General features: G+C 48.3%; 1 protein-coding gene across 1 annotated transcript; it reads right to left on the bottom strand.

The window, feature by feature from the left end:
• Positions 1-10,024: 10,024 nt before the first annotated feature.
• On the bottom strand, positions 10,025-24,726 carry LOC141365608 (uncharacterized). Its single transcript, XM_073870088.1, has 14 exons — positions 23,756-24,726; positions 22,699-22,821; positions 21,642-21,764; positions 20,585-20,707; positions 19,531-19,653; positions 18,474-18,596; positions 17,417-17,539; positions 16,363-16,485; positions 15,309-15,431; positions 14,255-14,377; positions 13,201-13,323; positions 12,147-12,269; positions 11,090-11,212; positions 10,025-10,155 (listed from the first exon to the last, which is right to left on the bottom strand). Exons 1-14 carry the CDS (start codon positions 23,991-23,993, stop codon positions 10,025-10,027), a joined length of 1,845 nt encoding a protein of 614 aa, XP_073726189.1. The 5' UTR covers positions 23,994-24,726.

Here is a 24,726-nt window from a genome sequence, read left to right as displayed (position 1 = left end):
TTTGAAATAATATTTATTTTTAATGTCCTTTCTAATGTTTATATAAACATAAATTCACAAAATGTATCAATAAAGTCGTGTTGTTGAACAGTTGGCCACATACAGTGAAATGAATGGGTCTCTATGGGCCTCTGCTGGTCGAAATGATTTATTTATTAAACTGTAACCATAAAACTGTTTTTTCCTAAACACCAAATGGCTGAAATCAACACATAACCTCTAGATCAATATCTAAAAACAATTTAAATCAAATTTAGATGTGAATTTTTCATAAAAATTGATATTTTTCAGGCAAGCTAATGGTGTAGTTGAGGAATTGAGTGGTAAATGGGTATAAAAGTACTTTAAAAGTACATATCTCCCAAAACACAGCATTAATGTATAGATGGGAAGTAAATGGAAAAAATGATATATTGTTTGTATCATTAAAAATGATCTCTTTTAATCTCTGGGGTCATTTTTACCCCCAAGGGACTATAACCTATACAGGAAAATAGGGTCGTAAGCATTGTAATACAGATGTGTGCAGTTCTGTTAATGCTTATTGTGATAGTGGTGTGCTGTATGATTTTACTTATCAACACTGTGCCGTGGCAGTATAAAGGTTGTGAAACACTGATTTAAGCCACAGTGTCCTATTCGGAGTCAAGTGATAATAGTATCATCTTTCCTGTTATTAAAAACTATTATTCGTTTACCAGTGTGTCTTTGAATATTGTAAAGGTGTCTGCCCTTTGTTTCTCTATCCCAAATCTCTTGCCACTTGATGTTCATGAGTTCCCTAATTGTTCCTTTTACTTCCGTTGTACTTAGTGAAATTATAAAGTCAATATCCATATGTTCCAATGCATATTTAGCATATTTAGATTTTTAAAATGAAAACCGGGGACATTTCCTAGTTCAATGGTCAAAATATCATTAAAATATATTTTGTTGTTATCTATGAATTAAAAAATGGGGACAACCCGTTTTTTGAAAGTTTGCTTCTTTTTATTTGTTGTGGGTTCACTGCAAAAAATTATTGACTGACTGACTTACTTCTTACTTAATAGTATTTTTGTCTTGTTTTTAGTACAAATATCTAAAAATTATTAAATCAAGATGCATTTTCTTGATAAGCGAAATCCCCTAACAAAAAATCTAGCTTTAAGACAAAAAATAATAAATTAGCGAATTTGTGCTTAAAACATGCAAAAAATCCACCAATGGTAAGACATTTTTTTCTTGAATTAAGTGTTGGCAGATTTTATTGCTTGTTTTAAGCACAAATTTTATATTTTTGGTCTAAAAGCTAGACTTATTTTCTTGGGTAGTTTTGCTCGTCAGGGGGGTGCATCCTGATTTAAGAATTTTTAATATTTCTACTGAAAACAAAAAAAAATTTTTATACAAGGCACAGAGACATACTTCATCAAACATTACACTACTTCAGCTGAGTTCATAGCATTGTAAACGTGAAGAACAGATGAAATAATGCAAAATGTAAAATATTTATTGTTAGTGAATCATAGTAAATTCTTCTTCGCTAAAGCAGCTCGCGGCCCCCTCTGCTGGTGAAAATAATCATTACATGATTGCTCCGATCTGGTACTACAAAGGCTAAATGTTAATCGGGTTTTCAGTGTATTTGCTGGTTGTTTTGGACATGCTGTAAAACGGGGACATTTACTGGGACAGCTCCAGTCAGGGACAGAACACCAAAAAACGGGACTGTCCCCAGAAAACGGGGACGTCTGTTATTCTACACCTACATGTGCAGGTACCCAAAGAAATTTCAAGACTAATGCTGCCTTCACGTGCTATGGAAAAGATGATATTTTCCATTTGTGGACTGGTATTTACTAGTGTGTTGTGTTCAAGTGCTTTTGTTGTCATACTGTAGGGAAAATACATTCACGTGAGTAAATTGTCTGATTGCTCATTACTAGGAGGCTCTTATTGACTGCTAGCTAGCATCTGCTCTGGGCAGGTAACACCAAACCATAACGGTATTTTTAAAAGGGACACTGAGTGTTAATGCATTATATTACATATACCACATATGCAACACGATTGTGATGTCACTTCATCGGTAGGGCATTCCATTTGAACCCACTTCGGGGGTGCGTTAGACACGCACTCGCGAACTTCCCTAAACACTTCCCCTCGGGGAATCCCTGTCGCCATTTTGAAGTGCGTTCCACTTCGTCAAGTGGACGAGGAAAGTTTGTATGGACAGACCCTCGCTCCCTCGATGTTGACTGAGGGAGCGAGTCTACTTCATATGTACACTTCAGGCAGCTCCATAACCCACAATGCACCACGATTGTGACGTCACTTCAGCAACTCGCGCTTTGCACATGGAGGGGGCGGTCTCCACTTTCCATGTGATCAAGGGCTTAGGGCGATCCATTGGAACCCACTTCAAGTGTTCTAGCAGAAGTGGGCACTCGTACAACGTAAGCAATGACGTACATCCGAGTGAACGAGACTGAGGGAAGTTAGCGAGGGAAGGTCATAAAAAACGAACTGGAACGCAGGGCAAGTGTTCCGCCAGTAGAACATCCTAGTGAACAATGTACTGCACTGGCAATGTCCGTCCAGGGCTGCATTCTGGTTCATTTTTATGACCTTCCCTTGCTCGCCCTAGGGAACCACGAAAGGGTAGAGTACATCCCTAGAATAAAATAGAGGCGAGTCGGAAGGGGAAACTGTCAGCTGCGCGCCACGCCCCCAAAATTTTTCACGGCCAATCGAACGCCACCCACGGTCCCCGTGTGACCTCCTGGTCGAGGTGGGTCGGTTCTCCCGGCGGTGGGCTGTTGCGAGACAGCATGTCTGCACCCATGTCAGCATGTCTGCTATGCCCCGCACATGGATTGCTCGTTCACGTTTCGGTGAGCCCATAGCCAGTCTATAAAAGGGGCGAGACCTCAAACCTTCTTGGTGATTTATGAAAGAAACCACCATCATGCTAGTAGTTGTATCAGATACTGTTTGTCAAATATGATTTATGACCCCTAGATTTAAGGCCCCCTGTCAATCAATACACTTTTTATAGTTAAGGCTCCTCCCCTCAAATTCAAACATACCAATGGCAGGGCTCTTTCAGTTACAATCTGCATAGCTTATTTATGAGATCATATTTAACATCAACATTCAAATATGAATATTAGCATTTTCTTTATCCAGCTCCATTTTCACTCTGAAAACCAACGAGATTCTTAAAAGACATGTATTCAATGTAATATCATTCAACCTTCTCAATGCTTGAGCTCCTCCTCCTTTGGGATAGTATAAGTAAAGCTTCCTGTTTGCGGGCCCCTCCTCTTAGGAAGTTCCAGGAAGAAGGTAAGTAAGGAATAATTGACGACGGGCCGTTGAATTTTAAGAAAATAATGCACACCCACAAAGTAGGTGTGCATTATTTTCAAATAATTCAAAGGACCAGAGTCAATTATTTTACTTATACCAAGGTTACCACAAACATTGCTCTGGTGCCTATTTTTAAGACATTTGACAAGTCAGGTGTGCGGATTATAGAAAAATAATCAACCCCCAAGGAACATTTCTCATCCAATCAGAATAAAGCATTCAACAGCCCCTGTGGTCTAAGACAAAGAGAATCACTATTAACAAACAAATCATTATTTTTCTAATTTTCATTCATCTTTTCTTATTTACAGGCACATTATCAGGAAACATAACATACGTTTTCACTGCTATGCGGATGATACCCAGCTTTACATCTCATCACATCCCAGCGAAACACACCCGTTTTCTAAGCTAACAGACTGCATTAGCGATGTTAGTGACTGGATGGCACATAACTTTCTTGAGCTCAACTCCAATAAGACAGAGATACTTATTATTGAACCGAATCGCTACAAACATAATGGGCCATAAATTTTACCGATCTAAGTGCATTGTCTAAAGCGCACAGCGCAACGTCTAAATGAGTGTGTCCGAATCCACTTTTGCTAATTTAACGACGGGAAAAATGATTTGTGCGCCGAGCGCATGGTCGAAAAGGGTTGGTCCTATTTTTTTAATGATTAATGGGAGTATTTTGGGCGTAACGTGCAGTAAACCAATGAGAGTCTCAGCTCTCATCCCCTTTAAAAGCCAGTTGCGCTGGCGCTATGTCTAATCCCTATTTAGATGACGGACTATGTAAACTGAAAAACTAAGCGGAGGAAGAAGATCCCCAATTTAAGATTAATGTTAAATAATTGTGTTGTTTTACACTTGTATTGAAATTGTTATTTTTTCATTAAAACCTTTAAAACCCGTTTTCTTTTAGTCATGGAAGTAAAAAAGCAGGCTTTTAGTTGCTTTAAATGTATGGCTATCCAATATCATCAAAAAATAATTTACAAGTATGTAAGAAAAGGTTTGTACTCTAAAAATACTTTATTTGTAACAAACAGGAGATAAAGAATTTACAAACGGCTCTCGGCAAGGTTCAGAACTTGGACAGCGTCAGTTTTTTTAAGCATTTCTTAAAAATGTTTCTCATCTCACCATATGCACGGGTACAAAGTCATCATATCAATCCGTGAGGTAGCACTTAAAAAAATTTTTTTTTAAAACAGATGCATTTGTTTAAAGCAAAGCATTTATTTACTTACCAGGCTGCAGGTTAAGCAGCTCTTTGTGTCTTCTAACGTCTCATAATTAGTCCTCATTTATGTCCAAGAGACTCAATAATAATCTTTTACATTCAATCCTATAATCTTTCATATTTAAAAGCCTTTTTGTGCTGCTGCTGCGCATTCATGTATGTGATAAGCAAACCCACGTTGTCGTCCCGTTTAGGGGCATATTACTAATGCGCTCTTTAAATAACAAATAACATATTGCGCCATTGACTTTAGACCAGGTTTTTGTTGGTCAATGGTGTAGTCTATTTTAGTTGCCTCAAAATAGCAACGTGCCAACAATGCGCCTGAACAAACCTAATTTTCAGACCAGCAAGCCCATGGGCGCAAAAGGGGGAGCAAATGCATTTGCTATTTAAACAATGTGGCGCTAAACGTGAAAATTATAATTGCGCAATTTGCGCAGGGTGGAAACTAGCAAAAGACACTTGCGTCACGCATTGCGCTGCATTGCGCCGGGTGTAAGATAGAGCCCAATATGTCTGATTACAAGTTGCACATCGATGGCTGCACTGTGGTGCCATCTTCCATGGTTATGAACTTAGGCGTGATTTTCGACAGCAATTTATTCTTCGATAGTCATATCGCCAACGTCTGCCGCACAGCATTCTTCCATCTTAGAAATATCTAAAAAATATGTCATATGCTGTCTGCATCAGATGCAGAGAAGCTTATCTACGCTTTTATGACCTCTAGAATAGACTATTGTAACTTGTTACTCGGGGGATGCCATGCAAATCAGGTAAACAAGCTTCAGCTAGTTCAAAACGCTTCTGCAAGGGTGCTTACTCGATCTAAGAAGTATGACCACATAAGCCCAATTCTGGCATCTTTACACTGGCTACCAGTTAAATATCGCATACAATTTAAAATATCACCTACAAAGCCTTAAATGGCCTAGCACCCTCATATCTTAGAGAATTACTATCAGAATACAATCCATCACACTACGGTCACTAAATTCTGGTCACTTGATTATCCCTAGAATATCAAAAGTGTCTAAAGGTGGAAGATCCTTTTCCTACTTAGCATCTAAGCTCTGGAATGATTTACCAACCGATGTGCGAGAATCAGACACAGTCGATAACTTTAAATCTAGACTTAAAACTTTTCTCTTCAACAAAGCATTCACATAATTTGTCTAGTAAAGGTACTTATCTCACCATAGTCATTTTTTATGGAACAAAGCACTTACGGTCTTTAGATAGACCAACCTAATAAATAAATAAATAAAAACCTTATCAGCATGAACACTTCAAAATGAACTGAGGTAAATAGTTTGCCACCGTTTGCCACTGAACCTGCATTAACGACGACAGTGGGGCCTCCGGCCTTAGTCAAACAGGTTGGCACGTATGATCGGTTTGCGATTTTGGCGCTTTCTTGTGGTCTTGTGAATAGTATGCCATACAGACCCGTTTGCCACCGAACCTGCATTAATGACGACAGTGGGGCTTCTGGCCTTAGTCAAACGTGTCGGCATGTTTCCTTTTCTTTTAAATATCGGATGGGGACCCATAGATACCATAGATACCTTCGCATTGGGCCCCCAATTTGCTAAATCCTCAACTGTGGGTAACATACTTATGCCGCAATAGTTAGCCTGTCTGGAACCTAGCTGATTTAAACCACATCACTGTGTGACACTTGCATTACATGTGAACGGCCCCTACGCTAATAGGATTTTGTTTCTCTCTCCTGTCTCGTCCTCGACCCTGAGGACAATGAGACAAACAGACCCAGTTCCGGTAAATGTGAAGGTCGGCACACCTCTGATCTACTGGCCGTCCTTCAACGTGATGCCCAGCTGATGCCTGATCAAAAAATGACCACCGGCAGAACCTGCTTAATCTCCTTATCCGTTTACATGTGCATATATATATATATCTATCTCCCAAGGGTTTTTCCCTTCTAGGACTTTTATTCCCTGCAAAAAAAGTCTGGTTTTTTTCTCCTAGGGGGTTTTTCAACCTGGGGAGGCAACCTTCTTTGGCTTAACTTAGCACCCTCTTCTATACGTTACATTAATAATATGCTCGCTTATACTTTTGATTCATAGCCGCAGCTGCTTATGCTATCATGTATTATGTTTTGCTATCTGTCGATTTTCTGTGCTTTTCACTGCTTCTATTAATGTAAAGCTGCTTTGAAACAATTACCAATTTTGAAAAGCGCTATATAAATAAAATTTAATTGAAAAAAAAGAGTCTAAGACCGACAAACATTAATCACAATGGAATGTGCACCTCACATTTGACACGTGTACAACAAAAAAGTGAATAAACTTATCTTGGTTCTTTGTATTGAGAGTTACATACCTCACCTTATCACAATGATAAATTACATGTTGCATGTTTTAAGAAAGACATTCACACAATATTGTTTTAAATGTTTATTGAAAGAGTTATTATAACATGTATTAGAAAGAATAATGCATTTAACCTGTAAAAGATAGACAAAGGAACAGAGTGAGTTACCATCAGATGGGATGTCTTGCTGATACGTCAGAGAAGAATACAGCAAAGGCGAGCCTGAAGACAGAAAACAAAGGAATACTGTTGTATTTATGCATTTCTTTTGAAGGCATTCCCCTTCTGTGACGTTACCGAGGAAGAATTCGCAACTTGTCAACTGTTTTGAGTCCAACAGAAACTGGACGTGACCTCCGTTTTTCCAGTGTCTGAAAGTCTGAAGCATTTTACTTTGATATAGGGTATTAGACTTTGTACTTTTATTTTTTAATGGAAAAACAATTTTTTGTACTATCACAAACTTGTATTAATAAAACATATAAAAGACAAGAAAAGGCTGCTTGCTTCTATTTGAACCTTAGCTGTAATGAATGACCCATGGAGGAAGTCTATGGAGTCCTGACCAATTGATGTTTAGTGTAATTTATCACTAGCTTGCCAGATAGATGGCGGTATAGTGATTACAGTATAGACAGAAATTGGTAGGTTCCACTATCCTAGCCTACCCTGAATAAATAATGAGGCTAAAGGAGTTTTTAACCCACACCGTAAAACAGGACCAACACAATATTAAGCAGGTGGTCATAATGTTATGGCTGATCGATATATATTGATAAAATTACATTTAGACAATGATTGCTATTAGGATGTAAGGAAACTTTTAACCAGCATAACTAAAATATTTATGGATCAAATCAATATATTATAGGCTACCATAAGTATAAGATATAAGTTGGTGAGATCCTTTCTTTAAAACCTACTAAAAAAGTAACTTAGTAAAGTAAAAGACTTTTCTTTTATTTTTAACCAGATGAAGAAGCTTAGGGGAGAGACAAGGTAAACACATTATTTGAAGATACATTAATCCGAAAGGTATTAACAAAATCAGTATGATCATAAAGATCACCTGGGTAATTTTCTTTGTAAATGGATTACGCAGTTACCTGGAATGGATTATTGAAGATTTTGCTTGATCTTGGATTATATGGATGCTTCTGTGTTTTAAAAGCAGGGCATTTCCTGTTTCCATTCAGGCCTTGCTACCCTGGGGTGAACTGCAGCCCAGGCCCGCCCTGCACCGGAATCCATGTGGGGTACAGGGCACAGCAAACAGGGCGCTGCATCCCGAGCTAGGAAACAAGCAAATCTAATGGCAGCACCTTGGAGCGACCTAAACCTGAGGGCCTTCAGGGCACAACAGTGTAAAGAGTGCTTGACCACCAAAACAGTTTAAGGATATGTACATTTAGGCATTTAGCAGATGCTTTTGTCCAAAGCGACTTACAAAAATTGGGAAGCAATAAAAGCGATTTGTCATAGGGAGGCAAAAGTACAAAAGGTGCTTTTAAAAAGATACAAGTTTTCACTATTTTGAAACAATACCTGTTGAGAGAAAAAGAAAGAGTTGCGGTAGCATCGACTATCATTGATGGTATTGTCTATTAGCACAACCTCTCATGATTAGCAAAACAAAAGCCTGAATAATGTCACTGGTACACATATTGAAACTGCAATATAGTCACTACGTGACTTAAGTGCACATCTAATAGAGTGCATAAAACTTTTTAGCTAGAGCACATGACTAAACAAACAAATCAGTTGCTTACAAACACTCTAACAGTAGCTAAAAAACACAAACAGAGCAAAACAATAACACTTAAAAGTTAATCAATGAGTATATTAACTAAACAAGCAAGCAAGTATTTCTTTAATCACAACAGATAGGAAATAGAAAAACAAGGTAAATATAACAAACTCACGTACTACTATGTTCCCTTCAAGACAAGCTGCTTTCAAGGTAAGATATTTAAAAACATACATTTTCATGAATTTATGCCCATCTCTTGTACACTGATGAATTAAAACTGAAATTACTCACAGCGGGCGAAAACGTCCTCAGTGTCATCACTTGGTCCTGGCAGGCCAAGGACTCCTGCGGGCATCTTTGTTTTTCAGATCCTCCGAGGACATGTGACATTGAGAAAGAAACGAGGCGCTGCGTCATGGTGTTGATGGATCGACACCACAACGCAGTGGTATGTCCAGAGATGGGCAACATTTTAAATGGCCAAAATGCCCACCCATCATCAAACGTGTCAGCGTTTCATTCTTAAGACAAAGACTGAGGCCTAGTGGGTATTACTTCAGGTGCTCCTTGACAAATTATAACAATCTCTAACGAAAAACAAATGCCGCTTCGCCACAGTAGTAGTGAAAGCGGCGATGTTGTAATTACACGCTTCTGCAGTGGTATGTCCAGAGATGGGTAACATTTCAAAGACACGTATGGCCAAACCAAATATCATAAAAACATGTCAATGTTTCATTCTTAAGACAAAGACTGAGGCCAAGTGGGTATTATTACTTCCCGGGTGCCCCTTAGACAAAGTATAACAATCTCTAATGAAAAACCCATGCCGTTTCACCATAGTAGTAGTGAAAGCGCCCATGTTATAAACCAAGGTGGTTGCCATTACACGCTTCTGCATTTCAAAAGCAGGGCCCTTCCTGTTTCCCGACCGCGCCCGCCTTACACTGCAGGCTCTGCTTCTAACTCTAAAATGAGACCCTGGGGTTGACTACGGCCCGCGCCCACCCCCCACTACAATTCCGGGTGCGGCGAAGGGCGTAGCGAACACGAACAGCGCACACCGGGTGCGCATCAAACGGCCGGCACGAAGCCGGGTCCGCGATGCTGGGGGCGCCAAGCCGCTAGTCCCGCCCAGGGTGCTGCATCCAGAGCTAGGAAACAAGCGAATCTAATGGAAGCACCTGGGAGCGACCTAAACCTGAGTGTAAAAAAGGCTAATCTTCCCTCTACACTGCCGAAGCAGTTTTAGGATACTCAAAAAGGGGCCACGCTTCTTATGAAACTATGCCCATCCCCCGTATGCTCACGACTTAAAAGTGGAGCTACTCACGGCGTGCGGTGGCGTCTTCGGCGTCATCACTGGGTCCTGGCAGGCGAGGTGTCCGCAGGCGGGAATCGGAGTCGCCTGTCGGGTCCTCCGCCGCGCAGCGTCTCAGCCGCGTAAGCCGGCTCCCTGTGAAAGAAACGAGGAGCTGCGTCATGGTGTCGACGGATCGACACCACGACGCAGTGGTATGTCCAGAGATGGGCAACATTTCAAAGACACGTATGGCCAAACCAAATATCATAAAAACGTGTCAACGTTTCATTCTTAAGACAAAGACTGAGGCCTAGTGGGTATTATTACTTCCCGGGTGCCCCTTAGACAAAGTATAACAATCTCAAATGAAAAACCCATGCCGCTTCACCACAGTAGTAGTGAAAGCCAAGGCCTAGTGGGTATTATTACTCGCCGGGTGCCCCTTAGACAAAGTATAACAATCTCTAATGAAAAACCCATGCCGCTTCACCACAGTAGTAGTGAAAGCCTAGGCCTAGTGGGTATTATTACTTCCCGGGTGCCCCTTAGACAAAGTATAACAATCTCTAATGAAAAACCCATGCCGCTTCACCACAGTAGTAGTGAAAGCGCCCATGTTATAAACCAAGGTGCTTGCCATTACACGCTTCTGCGTTTCAAAAGCAGGGCCCTTCCTGTTTCCCGACCGCGCCCGCCTTACAGTGCAGGCCCTGCTTCTAACTCTAAAATGAGACCCTGGGGTTGACTGCGGCCCGCGCCCACCCCCCACTACAATTCCGGGTGCGGCGAAGGGCGTAGCGAACACGAACAGCGCACACCGGGTGCGCATCAAACGGCCGGCACGAAGCCGGGTCCGCGATGCTGGGGGCGCCAAGCCGCTAGTCCCGCCCAGGGCGCTGCATCCAGAGCTAGGAAACAAGCGAATCTAATGGAAGCACCTGGGAGCGACCTAAACCTGAGTGTAAAAAAGGCTAATCTTCCCTCTAGACTGCCGAAGCAGTTTTAGGATACTCAAAAACGGGCCACGCTTCTTATGAAACTATGCCCATCCCCCGTACGCCCACGACTTAAAAGTGGAGCTACTCACGGCGTGCGGTGGCGTCTTCGGCGTCATCACTGGGTCCTGGCAGGCGAGGTGTCCGCAGGCGGGAGTCGGAGTCGCCTGTCGGGTCCTCCGCCGCGCAGCGTCTCAGCCGCGTAAGCCGGCTCCCTGTGAAAGAAACGAGGAGCTGCGTCATGGTGTCGACGGATCGACACCACGACGCAGTGGTATGTCCAGAGATGGGCAACATTTCAAAGACACGTATGGCCAAACCAAATATCATAAAAACGTGTCAACGTTTCATTCTTAAGACAAAGACTGAGGCCTAGTGGGTATTATTACTTCCCGGGTGCCCCTTAGACAAAGTATAACAATCTCAAATGAAAAACCCATGCCGCTTCACCACAGTAGTAGTGAAAGCCAAGGCCTAATGGGTATTATTACTCGCCGGGTGCCCCTTAGACAAAGTATAACAATCTCTAATGAAAAACCCATGCCGCTTCACCACAGTAGTAGTGAAAGCCTAGGCCTAGTGGGTATTATTACTTCCCGGGTGCCCCTTAGACAAAGTATAACAATCTCTAATGAAAAACCCATGCCGCTTCACCACAGTAGTAGTGAAAGCGCCCATGTTATAAACCAAGGTGCTTGCCATTACACGCTTCTGCGTTTCAAAAGCAGGGCCCTTCCTGTTTCCCGACCGCGCCCGCCTTACAGTGCAGGCCCTGCTTCTAACTCTAAAATGAGACCCTGGGGTTGACTGCGGCCCGCGCCCACCCCCCACTACAATTCCGGGTGCGGCGAAGGGCGTAGCGAACACGAACAGCGCACACCGGGTGCGCATCAAACGGCCGGCACGAAGCCGGGTCCGCGATGCTGGGGGCGCCAAGCCGCTAGTCCCGCCCAGGGCGCTGCATCCAGAGCTAGGAAACAAGCGAATCTAATGGAAGCACCTGGGAGCGACCTAAACCTGAGTGTAAAAAAGGCTAATCTTCCCTCTAGACTGCCGAAGCAGTTTTAGGATACTCAAAAACGGGCCACGCTTCTTATGAAACTATGCCCATCCCCCGTACGCCCACGACTTAAAAGTGGAGCTACTCACGGCGTGCGGTGGCGTCTTCGGCGTCATCACTGGGTCCTGGCAGGCGAGGTGTCCGCAGGCGGGAGTCGGAGTCGCCTGTCGGGTCCTCCGCCGCGCAGCGTCTCAGCCGCGTAAGCCGGCTCCCTGTGAAAGAAACGAGGAGCTGCGTCATGGTGTCGACGGATCGACACCACGACGCAGTGGTATGTCCAGAGATGGGCAACATTTCAAAGACACGTATGGCCAAACCAAATATCATAAAAACGTGTCAACGTTTCATTCTTAAGACAAAGACTGAGGCCTAGTGGGTATTATTACTTCCCGGGTGCCCCTTAGACAAAGTATAACAATCTCAAATGAAAAACCCATGCCGCTTCACCACAGTAGTAGTGAAAGCCAAGGCCTAGTGGGTATTATTACTCGCCGGGTGCCCCTTAGACAAAGTATAACAATCTCTAATGAAAAACCCATGCCGCTTCACCACAGTAGTAGTGAAAGCCTAGGCCTAGTGGGTATTATTACTTCCCGGGTGCCCCTTAGACAAAGTATAACAATCTCTAATGAAAAACCCATGCCGCTTCACCACAGTAGTAGTGAAAGCGCCCATGTTATAAACCAAGGTGCTTGCCATTACACGCTTCTGCGTTTCAAAAGCAGGGCCCTTCCTGTTTCCCGACCGCGCCCGCCTTACAGTGCAGGCCCTGCTTCTAACTCTAAAATGAGACCCTGGGGTTGACTGCGGCCCGCGCCCACCCCCCACTACAATTCCGGGTGCGGCGAAGGGCGTAGCGAACACGAACAGCGCACACCGGGTGCGCATCAAACGGCCGGCACGAAGCCGGGTCCGCGATGCTGGGGGCGCCAAGCCGCTAGTCCCGCCCAGGGCGCTGCATCCAGAGCTAGGAAACAAGCGAATCTAATGGAAGCACCTGGGAGCGACCTAAACCTGAGTGTAAAAAAGGCTAATCTTCCCTCTAGACTGCCGAAGCAGTTTTAGGATACTCAAAAACGGGCCACGCTTATGAAACTATGCCCATCCCCCGTACGCCCACGACTTAAAAGTGGAGCTACTCACGGCGTGCGGTGGCGTCTTCGGCGTCATCACTGGGTCCTGGCAGGCGAGGTGTCCGCAGGCGGGAGTCGGAGTCGCCTGTCGGGTCCTCCGCCGCGCAGCGTCTCAGCCGCGTAAGCCGGCTCCCTGTGAAAGAAACGAGGAGCTGCGTCATGGTGTCGACGGATCGACACCACGACGCAGTGGTATGTCCAGAGATGGGCAACATTTCAAAGACACGTATGGCCAAACCAAATATCATAAAAACGTGTCAACGTTTCATTCTTAAGACAAAGACTGAGGCCTAGTGGGTATTATTACTTCCCGGGTGCCCCTTAGACAAAGTATAACAATCTCAAATGAAAAACCCATGCCGCTTCACCACAGTAGTAGTGAAAGCCAAGGCCTAGTGGGTATTATTACTCGCCGGGTGCCCCTTAGACAAAGTATAACAATCTCTAATGAAAAACCCATGCCGCTTCACCACAGTAGTAGTGAAAGCCTAGGCCTAGTGGGTATTATTACTTCCCGGGTGCCCCTTAGACAAAGTATAACAATCTCTAATGAAAAACCCATGCCGCTTCACCACAGTAGTAGTGAAAGCGCCCATGTTATAAACCAAGGTGCTTGCCATTACACGCTTCTGCGTTTCAAAAGCAGGGCCCTTCCTGTTTCCCGACCGCGCCCGCCTTACAGTGCAGGCCCTGCTTCTAACTCTAAAATGAGACCCTGGGGTTGACTGCGGCCCGCGCCCACCCCCCACTACAATTCCGGGTGCGGCGAAGGGCGTAGCGAACACGAACAGCGCACACCGGGTGCGCATCAAACGGCCGGCACGAAGCCGGGTCCGCGATGCTGGGGGCGCCAAGCCGCTAGTCCCGCCCAGGGCGCTGCATCCAGAGCTAGGAAACAAGCGAATCTAATGGAAGCACCTGGGAGCGACCTAAACCTGAGTGTAAAAAAGGCTAATCTTCCCTCTAGACTGCCGAAGCAGTTTTAGGATACTCAAAAACGGGCCACGCTTATGAAACTATGCCCATCCCCCGTACGCCCACGACTTAAAAGTGGAGCTACTCACGGCGTGCGGTGGCGTCTTCAACGTCATCACTGGGTCCTGGCAGGCGAGGTGTCCGCAGGCGGGAGTCGGAGTCGCCTGTCGGGTCCTCCGCCGCGCAGCGTCTCAGCCGCGTAAGCCGGCTCCCTGTGAAAGAAACGAGGAGCTGCGTCATGGTGTCGACGGATCGACACCACGACGCAGTGGTATGTCCAGAGATGGGCAACATTTCAAAGACACGTATGGCCAAACCAAATATCATAAAAACGTGTCAACGTTTCATTCTTAAGACAAAGACTGAGGCCTAGTGGGTATTATTACTTCCCGGGTGCCCCTTAGACAAAGTATAACAATCTCAAATGAAAAACCCATGCCGCTTCACCACAGTAGTAGTGAAAGCCAAGGCCTAATGTGTATTATTACTCGCCGGTTGACCCTTAGACAAAGTATAACAATCTCTAATGAAAAACCCATGCCGCTTCACCACAGTAGTAGTGAAAGCCTAGGCCTAGTGGGTATTATTACTTCCCGGGTGCCCCTTAGACAAAGTATAACAATCTCTAATGAAAAACCCATGCCGCTTCACCACAGTAGTAGTGAAAGCGCCCATGTTATAAACCAAGGTGCTTGCCATTACACGCTTCTGCGTTTCAAAAGCAGGGCCCTTCCTGTTTCCCGACCGCGCCCGCCTTACAGTGCAGGCCCTGCTTCTAACTCTAAAATGAGACCCTGGGGTTGACTGCGGCCCGCGCCCACCCCCCACTACAATTCCGGGTGCGGCGAAGGGCGTAGCGAACACGAACAGCGCACACCGGGTGCGCATCAAACGGCCGGCACGAAGCCGGGTCCGCGATGCTGGGGGCGCCAAGCCGCTAGTCCCGCCCAGGGCGCTGCATCCAGAGCTAGGAAACAAGCGAATCTAATGGAAGCACCTGGGAGCGACCTAAACCTGAGTGTAAAAAAGGCTAATCTTCCCTCTAGACTGCCGAAGCAGTTTTAGGATACTCAAAAACGGGCCACGCTTATGAAACTATGCCCATCCCCCGTACGCCCACGACTTAAAAGTGGAGCTACTCACGGCGTGCGGTGGCGTCTTCGGCGTCATCACTGGGTCCTGGCAGGCGAGGTGTCCGCAGGCGGGAGTCGGAGTCGCCTGTCGGGTCCTCCGCCGCGCAGCGTCTCAGCCGCGTAAGCCGGCTCCCTGTGAAAGAAACGAGGAGCTGCGTCATGGTGTCGACGGATCGACACCACGACGCAGTGGTATGTCCAGAGATGGGCAACATTTCAAAGACACGTATGGCCAAACCAAATATCATAAAAACGTGTCAACGTTTCATTCTTAAGACAAAGACTGAGGCCTAGTGGGTATTATTACTTCCCGGGTGCCCCTTAGACAAAGTATAACAATCTCAAATGAAAAACCCATGCCGCTTCACCACAGTAGTAGTGAAAGCCAAGGCCTAGTGGGTATTATTACTCGCCGGGTGCCCCTTAGACAAAGTATAACAATCTCTAATGAAAAACCCATGCCGCTTCACCACAGTAGTAGTGAAAGCCTAGGCCTAGTGGGTATTATTACTTCCCGGGTGCCCCTTAGACAAAGTATAACAATCTCTAATGAAAAACCCATGCCGCTTCACCACAGTAGTAGTGAAAGCGCCCATGTTATAAACCAAGGTGCTTGCCATTACACGCTTCTGCGTTTCAAAAGCAGGGCCCTTCCTGTTTCCCGACCGCGCCCGCCTTACAGTGCAGGCCCTGCTTCTAACTCTAAAATGAGACCCTGGGGTTGACTGCGGCCCGCGCCCACCCCCCACTACAATTCCGGGTGCGGCGAAGGGCGTAGCGAACACGAACAGCGCACACCGGGTGCGCATCAAACGGCCGGCACGAAGCCGGGTCCGCGATGCTGGGGGCGCCAAGCCGCTAGTCCCGCCCAGGGCGCTGCATCCAGAGCTAGGAAACAAGCGAATCTAATGGAAGCACCTGGGAGCGACCTAAACCTGAGTGTAAAAAAGGCTAATCTTCCCTCTAGACTGCCGAAGCAGTTTTAGGATACTCAAAAACGGGCCACGCTTATGAAACTATGCCCATCCCCCGTACGCCCACGACTTAAAAGTGGAGCTACTCACGGCGTGCGGTGGCGTCTTCGGCGTCATCACTGGGTCCTGGCAGGCGAGGTGTCCGCAGGCGGGAGTCGGAGTCGCCTGTCGGGTCCTCCGCCGCGCAGCGTCTCAGCCGCGTAAGCCGGCTCCCTGTGAAAGAAACGAGGAGCTGCGTCATGGTGTCGACGGATCGACACCACGACGCAGTGGTATGTCCAGAGATGGGCAACATTTCAAAGACACGTATGGCCAAACCAAATATCATAAAAACGTGTCAACGTTTCATTCTTAAGACAAAGACTGAGGCCTAGTGGGTATTATTACTTCCCGGGTGCCCCTTAGACAAAGTATAACAATCTCAAATGAAAAACCCATGCCGCTTCACCACAGTAGTAGTGAAAGCCAAGGCCTAGTGGGTATTATTACTCGCCGGGTGCCCCTTAGACAAAGTATAACAATCTCTAATGAAAAACCCATGCCGCTTCACCACAGTAGTAGTGAAAGCCTAGGCCTAGTGGGTATTATTACTTCCCGGGTGCCCCTTAGACAAAGTATAACAATCTCTAATGAAAAACCCATGCCGCTTCACCACAGTAGTAGTGAAAGCGCCCATGTTATAAACCAAGGTGCTTGCCATTACACGCTTCTGCGTTTCAAAAGCAGGGCCCTTCCTGTTTCCCGACCGCGCCCGCCTTACAGTGCAGGCCCTGCTTCTAACTCTAAAATGAGACCCTGGGGTTGACTGCGGCCCGCGCCCACCCCCCACTACAATTCCGGGTGCGGCGAAGGGCGTAGCGAACACGAACAGCGCACACCGGGTGCGCATCAAACGGCCGGCACGAAGCCGGGTCCGCGATGCTGGGGGCGCCAAGCCGCTAGTCCCGCCCAGGGCGCTGCATCCAGAGCTAGGAAACAAGCGAATCTAATGGAAGCACCTGGGAGCGACCTAAACCTGAGTGTAAAAAAGGCTAATCTTCCCTCTAGACTGCCGAAGCAGTTTTAGGATACTCAAAAACGGGCCACGCTTATGAAACTATGCCCATCCCCCGTACGCCCACGACTTAAAAGTGGAGCTACTCACGGCGTGCGGTGGCGTCTTCGGCGTCATCACTGGGTCCTGGCAGGCGAGGTGTCCGCAGGCGGGAGTCGGAGTCGCCTGTCGGGTCCTCCGCCGCGCAGCGTCTCAGCCGCGTAAGCCGGCTCCCTGTGAAAGAAACGAGGAGCTGCGTCATGGTGTCGACGGATCGACACCACGACGCAGTGGTATGTCCAGAGATGGGCAACATTTCAAAGACACGTATGGCCAAACCAAATATCATAAAAACGTGTCAACGTTTCATTCTTAAGACAAAGACTGAGGCCTAGTGGGTATTATTACTTCCCGGGTGCCCCTTAGACAAAGTATAACAATCTCAAATGAAAAACCCATGCCGCTTCACCACAGTAGTAGTGAAAGCCAAGGCCTAGTGGGTATTATTACTCGCCGGGTGCCCCTTAGACAAAGTATAACAATCTCTAATGAAAAACCCATGCCGCTTCACCACAGTAGTAGTGAAAGCCTAGGCCTAGTGGGTATTATTACTTCCCGGGTGCCCCTTAGACAAAGTATAACAATCTCTAATGAAAAACCCATGCCGCTTCACCACAGTAGTAGTGAAAGCGCCCATGTTATAAACCAAGGTGCTTGCCATTACACGCTTCTGCGTTTCAAAAGCAGGGCCCTTCCTGTTTCCCGACCGCGCCCGCCTTACAGTGCAGGCCCTGCTTCTAACTCTAAAATGAGACCCTGGGGTTGACTGCGGCCCGCGCCCACCCCCCACTACAATTCCGGGTGCGGCGAAGGGCGTAGCGAACACGAACAGCGCACACCGGGTGCGCATCAAACGGCCGGCACGAAGCCGGGTCCGCGATGCTGGGGGCGCCAAGCCGCTAGTCCCGCCCAGGGCGCTGCATCCAGAGCTAGGAAACAAGCGAATCTAATGGAAGCACCTGGGAGCGACCTAAACCTGAGTGTAAAAAAGGCTAATCTTCCCTCTAGACTGCCGAAGCAGTTTTAGGATACTCAAAAACGGGCCACGCTTCTTATGAAACTATGCCCATCCCCCGTACGCCCACGACTTAAAAGTGGAGCTACTCACGGCGTGCGGTGGCGTCTTCGGCGTCATCACTGGGTCCTGGCAGGCGAGGTGTCCGCAGGCGGGAGTCGGAGTCGCCTGTCGGGTCCTCCGCCGCGCAGCGTCTCAGCCGCGTAAGCCGGCTCCCTGTGAAAGAAACGAGGAGCTGCGTCATGGTGTCGACGGATCGACACCACGACGCAGTGGTATGTCCAGAGATGGGCAACATTTCAAAGACACGTATGGCCAAACCAAATATCATAAAAACGTGTCAACGTTTCATTCTTAAGACAAAGACTGAGGCCTAGTGGGTATTATTACTTCCCGGGTGCCCCTTAGACAAAGTATAACAATCTCAAATGAAAAACCCATGCCGCTTCACCACAGTAGTAGTGAAAGCCAAGGCCTAGTGGGTATTATTACTCGCCGGGTGCCCCTTAGACAAAGTATAACAATCTCTAATGAAAAACCCATGCCGCTTCACCACAGTAGTAGTGAAAGCCTAGGCCTAGTGGGTATTATTACTTCCCGGGTGCCCCTTAGACAAAGTATAACAATCTCTAATGAAAAACCCATGCCGCTTCACCACAGTAGTAGTGAAAGCGCCCATGTTATAAACCAAGGTGCTTGCCATTACACGCTTCTGCGTTTCAAAAGCAGGGCCCTTCCTGTTTCCCGACCGCGCCCGCCTTACAGTGCAGGCCCTGCTTCTAACTCTAAAATGAGACCCTGGGGTTGACTGCGGCCCGCGCCCACCCCCCACTACAATTCCGGGTGCGGCGAAGGGCGTAGCGAACACGAACAGCGCACACCGGGTGCGCATCAAACGGCCGGCACGAAGCCGGGTCCGCGATGCTGGGGGCGCCAAGCCGCTAGTCCCGCCCAGGGCGCTGCATCCAGAGCTAGGAAACAAGCGAATCTAATGGAAGCACCTGGGAGCGACCTAAACCTGAGTGTAAAAAAGGCTAATCTTCCCTCTAGACTGCCGAAGCAGTTTTAGGATACTCAAAAACGGGCCACGCTTCTTATGAAACTATGCCCATCCCCCGTACGCCCACGACTTAAAAGTGGAGCTACTCACGGCGTGCGGTGGCGTCTTCGGCGTCATCACTGGGTCCTGGCAGGCGAGGTGTCCGCAGGCGGGAGTCGGAGTCGCCTGTCGGGTCCTCCGCCGCGCAGCGTCTCAGCCGCGTAAGCCGGCTCCCTGTGAAAGAAACGAGGAGCTGCGTCATGGTGTCGACGGATCGACACCACGACGCAGTGGTATGTCCAGAGATGGGCAACATTTCAAAGACACGTATGGCCAAACCAAATATCATAAAAACGTGTCAACGTTTCATTCTTAAGACAAAGACTGAGGCCTAGTGGGTATTATTACTTCCCGGGTGCCCCTTAGACAAAGTATAACAATCTCAAATGAAAAACCCATGCCGCTTCACCACAGTAGTAGTGAAAGCCAAGGCCTAGTGGGTATTATTACTCGCCGGGTGCCCCTTAGACAAAGTATAACAATCTCTAATGAAAAACCCATGCCGCTTCACCACAGTAGTAGTGAAAGCCTAGGCCTAGTGGGTATTATTACTTCCCGGGTGCCCCTTAGACAAAGTATAACAATCTCTAATGAAAAACCCATGCCGCTTCACCACAGTAGTAGTGAAAGCGCCCATGTTATAAACCAAGGTGCTTGCCATTACACGCTTCTGCGTTTCAAAAGCAGGGCCCTTCCTGTTTCCCGACCGCGCCCGCCTTACAGTGCAGGCCCTGCTTCTAACTCTAAAATGAGACCCTGGGGTTGACTGCGGCCCGCGCCCACCCCCCACTACAATTCCGGGTGCGGCGAAGGGCGTAGCGAACACGAACAGCGCACACCGGGTGCGCATCAAACGGCCGGCACGAAGCCGGGTCCGCGATGCTGGGGGCGCCAAGCCGCTAGTCCCGCCCAGGGCGCTGCATCCAGAGCTAGGAAACAAGCGAATCTAATGGAAGCACCTGGGAGCGACCTAAACCTGAGTGTAAAAAAGGCTAATCTTCCCTCTAGACTGCCGAAGCAGTTTTAGGATACTCAAAAACGGGCCACGCTTATGAAACTATGCCCATCCCCCGTACGCCCACGAATTAAAAGTGGAGCTACTCACGGCGTGCGGTGGCGTCTTCGGCGTCATCACTGGGTCCTGGCAGGCGAGGTGTCCGCAGGCGGGAGTCGGAGTCGCCTGTCGGGTCCTCCGCCGCGCAGCGTCTCAGCCGCGTAAGCCGGCTCCCTGTGAAAGAAACGAGGAGCTGCGTCATGGTGTCGACGGATCGACACCACGACGCAGTGGTATGTCCAGAGATGGGCAACATTTCAAAGACACGTATGGCCAAACCAAATATCATAAAAACGTGTCAACGTTTCATTCTTAAGACAAAGACTGAGGCCTAGTGGGTATTATTACTTCCCGGGTGCCCCTTAGACAAAGTATAACAATCTCAAATGAAAAACCCATGCCGCTTCACCACAGTAGTAGTGAAAGCCAAGGCCTAGTGGGTATTATTACTCGCCGGGTGCCCCTTAGACAAAGTATAACAATCTCTAATGAAAAACCCATGCCGCTTCACCACAGTAGTAGTGAAAGCCTAGGCCTAGTGGGTATTATTACTTCCCGGGTGCCCCTTAGACAAAGTATAACAATCTCTAATGAAAAACCCATGCCGCTTCACCACAGTAGTAGTGAAAGCGCCCATGTTATAAACCAAGGTGCTTGCCATTACACGCTTCTGCGTTTCAAAAGCAGGGCCCTTCCTGTTTCCCGACCGCGCCCGCCTTACAGTGCAGGCCCTGCTTCTAACTCTAAAATGAGACCCTGGGGTTGACTGCGGCCCGCGCCCACCCCCCACTACAATTCCGGGTGCGGCGAAGGGCGTAGCGAACACGAACAGCGCACACCGGGTGCGCATCAAACGGCCGGCACGAAGCCGGGTCCGCGATGCTGGGGGCGCCAAGCCGCTAGTCCCGCCCAGGGCGCTGCATCCAGAGCTAGGAAACAAGCGAATCTAATGGAAGCACCTGGGAGCGACCTAAACCTGAGTGTAAAAAAGGCTAATCTTCCCTCTAGACTGCCGAAGCAGTTTTAGGATACTCAAAAACGGGCCACGCTTCTTATGAAACTATGCCCATCCCCCGTACGCCCACGACTTAAAAGTGGAGCTACTCACGGCGTGCGGTGGCGTCTTCGGCGTCATCACTGGGTCCTGGCAGGCGAGGTGTCCGCAGGCGGGAGTCGGAGTCGCCTGTCGGGTCCTCCGCCGCGCAGCGTCTCAGCCGCGTAAGCCGGCTCCCTGTGAAAGAAACGAGGAGCTGCGTCATGGTGTCGACGGATCGACACCACGACGCAGTGGTATGTCCAGAGATGGGCAACATTTCAAAGACACGTATGGCCAAACCAAATATCATAAAAACGTGTCAACGTTTCATTCTTAAGACAAAGACTGAGGCCTAGTGGGTATTATTACTTCCCGGGTGCCCCTTAGACAAAGTATAACAATCTCAAATGAAAAACCCATGCCGCTTCACCACAGTAGTAGTGAAAGCCAAGGCCTAGTGGGTATTATTACTCGCCGGGTGCCCCTTAGACAAAGTATAACAATCTCTAATGAAAAACCCATGCCGCTTCACCACAGTAGTAGTGAAAGCCTAGGCCTAGTGGGTATTATTACTTCCCGGGTGCCCCTTAGACAAAGTATAACAATCTCTAATGAAAAACCCATGCCGCTTCACCACAGTAGTAGTGAAAGCGCCCATGTTATAAACCAAGGTGCTTGCCATTACACGCTTCTGCGTTTCAAAAGCAGGGCCCTTCCTGTTTCCCGACCGCGCCCGCCTTACAGTGCAGGCCCTGCTTCTAACTCTAAAATGAGACCCTGGGGTTGACTGCGGCCCGCGCCCACCCCCCACTACAATTCCGGGTGCGGCGAAGGGCGTAGCGAACACGAACAGCGCACACCGGGTGCGCATCAAACGGCCGGCACGAAGCCGGGTCCGCGATGCTGGGGGCGCCAAGCCGCTAGTCCCGCCCAGGGCGCTGCATCCAGAGCTAGGAAACAAGCGAATCTAATGGAAGCACCTGGGAGCGACCTAAACCTGAGTGTAAAAAAGGCTAATCTTCCCTCTAGACTGCCGAAGCAGTTTTAGGATACTCAAAAACGGGCCACGCTTCTTATGAAACTATGCCCATCCCCCGTACGCCCACGACTTAAAAGTGGAGCTACTCACGGCGTGCGGTGGCGTCTTCGGCGTCATCACTGGGTCCTGGCAGGCGAGGTGTCCGGAGGCGGGAGTCGGAGTCGCCTGTCGGGTCCTCCGCCGCGCAGCGTCTCAGCCGCGTAAGCCGGCTCCCTGTGAAAGAAACGAGGAGCTGCGTCATGGTGTCGACGGATCGACACCACGACGCAGTGGTATGTCCAGAGATGGGCAACATTTCAAAGACACGTATGGCCAAACCAAATATCATAAAAACGTGTCAACGTTTCATTCTTAAGACAAAGACTGAGGCCTAGTGGGTATTATTACTTCCCGGGTGCCCCTTAGACAAAGTATAACAATCTCAAATGAAAAACCCATGCCGCTTCACCACAGTAGTAGTGAAAGCCAAGGCCTAGTGGGTATTATTACTCGCCGGGTGCCCCTTAGACAAAGTATAACAATCTCTAATGAAAAACCCATGCCGCTTCACCACAGTAGTAGTGAAAGCCTAGGCCTAGTGGGTATTATTACTTCCCGGGTGCCCCTTAGACAAAGTATAACAATCTCTAATGAAAAACCCATGCCGCTTCACCACAGTAGTAGTGAAAGCGCCCATGTTATAAACCAAGGTGCTTGCCATTACACGCTTCTGCGTTTCAAAAGCAGGGCCCTTCCTGTTTCCCGACCGCGCCCGCCTTACAGTGCAGGCCCTGCTTCTAACTCTAAAATGAGACCCTGGGGTTGACTGCGGCCCGCGCCCACCCCCCACTACAATTCCGGGTGCGGCGAAGGGCGTAGCGAACACGAACAGCGCACACCGGGTGCGCATCAAACGGCCGGCACGAAGCCGGGTCCGCGATGCTGGGGGCGCCAAGCCGCTAGTCCCGCCCAGGGCGCTGCATCCAGAGCTAGGAAACAAGCGAATCTAATGGAAGCACCTGGGAGCGACCTAAACCTGAGTGTAAAAAAGGCTAATCTTCCCTCTAGACTGCCGAAGCAGTTTTAGGATACTCAAAAACGGGCCACGCTTCTTATGAAACTATGCCCATCCCCCGTACGCCCACGACTTAAAAGTGGAGCTACTCACGGCGTGCGGTGGCGTCTTCGGCGTCATCACTGGGTCCTGGCAGGCGAGGTGTCCGCAGGCGGGAGTCGGAGTCGCCTGTCGGGTCCTCCGCCGCGCAGCGTCTCAGCCGCGTAAGCCGGCTCCCTGTGAAAGAAACGAGGAGCTGCGTCATGGTGTCGACGGATCGACACCACGACGCAGTGGTATGTCCAGAGATGGGCAACATTTCAAAGACACGTATGGCCAAACCAAATATCATAAAAACGTGTCAACGTTTCATTCTTAAGACAAAGACTGAGGCCTAGTGGGTATTATTACTTCCCGGGTGCCCCTTAGACAAAGTATAACAATCTCAAATGAAAAACCCATGCCGCTTCACCACAGTAGTAGTGAAAGCCAAGGCCTAGTGGGTATTATTACTTCCCGGGTGCCCCTTAGACAAAGTATAACAATCTCTAATGAAAAACCCATGCCGCTTCACCACAGTAGTAGTGAAAGCGCCCATGTTATAAACCAAGGTGCTTGCCATTACACGCTTCTGCGTTTCAAAAGCAGGGCCCTTCCTGTTTCCCGACCGCGCCCGCCTTACAGTGCAGGCCCTGCTTCTAACTCTAAAATGAGACCCTGGGGTTGACTGCGGCCCGCGCCCACCCCCCACTACAATTCCGGGTGCGGCGAAGGGCGTAGCGAACACGAACAGCGCACACCGGGTGCGCATCAAACGGCCGGCACGAAGCCGGGTCCGCGATGCTGGGGGCGCCAAGCCGCTAGTCCCGCCCAGGGCGCTGCATCCAGAGCTAGGAAACAAGCGAATCTAATGGAAGCACCTGGGAGCGACCTAAACCTGAGTGTAAAAAAGGCTAATCTTCCCTCTAGACTGCCGAAGCAGTTTTAGGATACTCAAAAACGGGCCACGCTTCTTATGAAACTATGCCCATCCCCCGTACGCCCACGACTTAAAAGTGGAGCTACTCACGGCATGCGGTGGCGTC

Source organism: Misgurnus anguillicaudatus, chromosome 8, assembly GCF_027580225.2.
Source record: "Misgurnus anguillicaudatus chromosome 8, ASM2758022v2, whole genome shotgun sequence".
Taxonomy (NCBI): Eukaryota; Metazoa; Chordata; class Actinopteri; order Cypriniformes; family Cobitidae; genus Misgurnus; species Misgurnus anguillicaudatus.
This window is presented reverse-complemented; position numbering and strand designations above follow the sequence as displayed.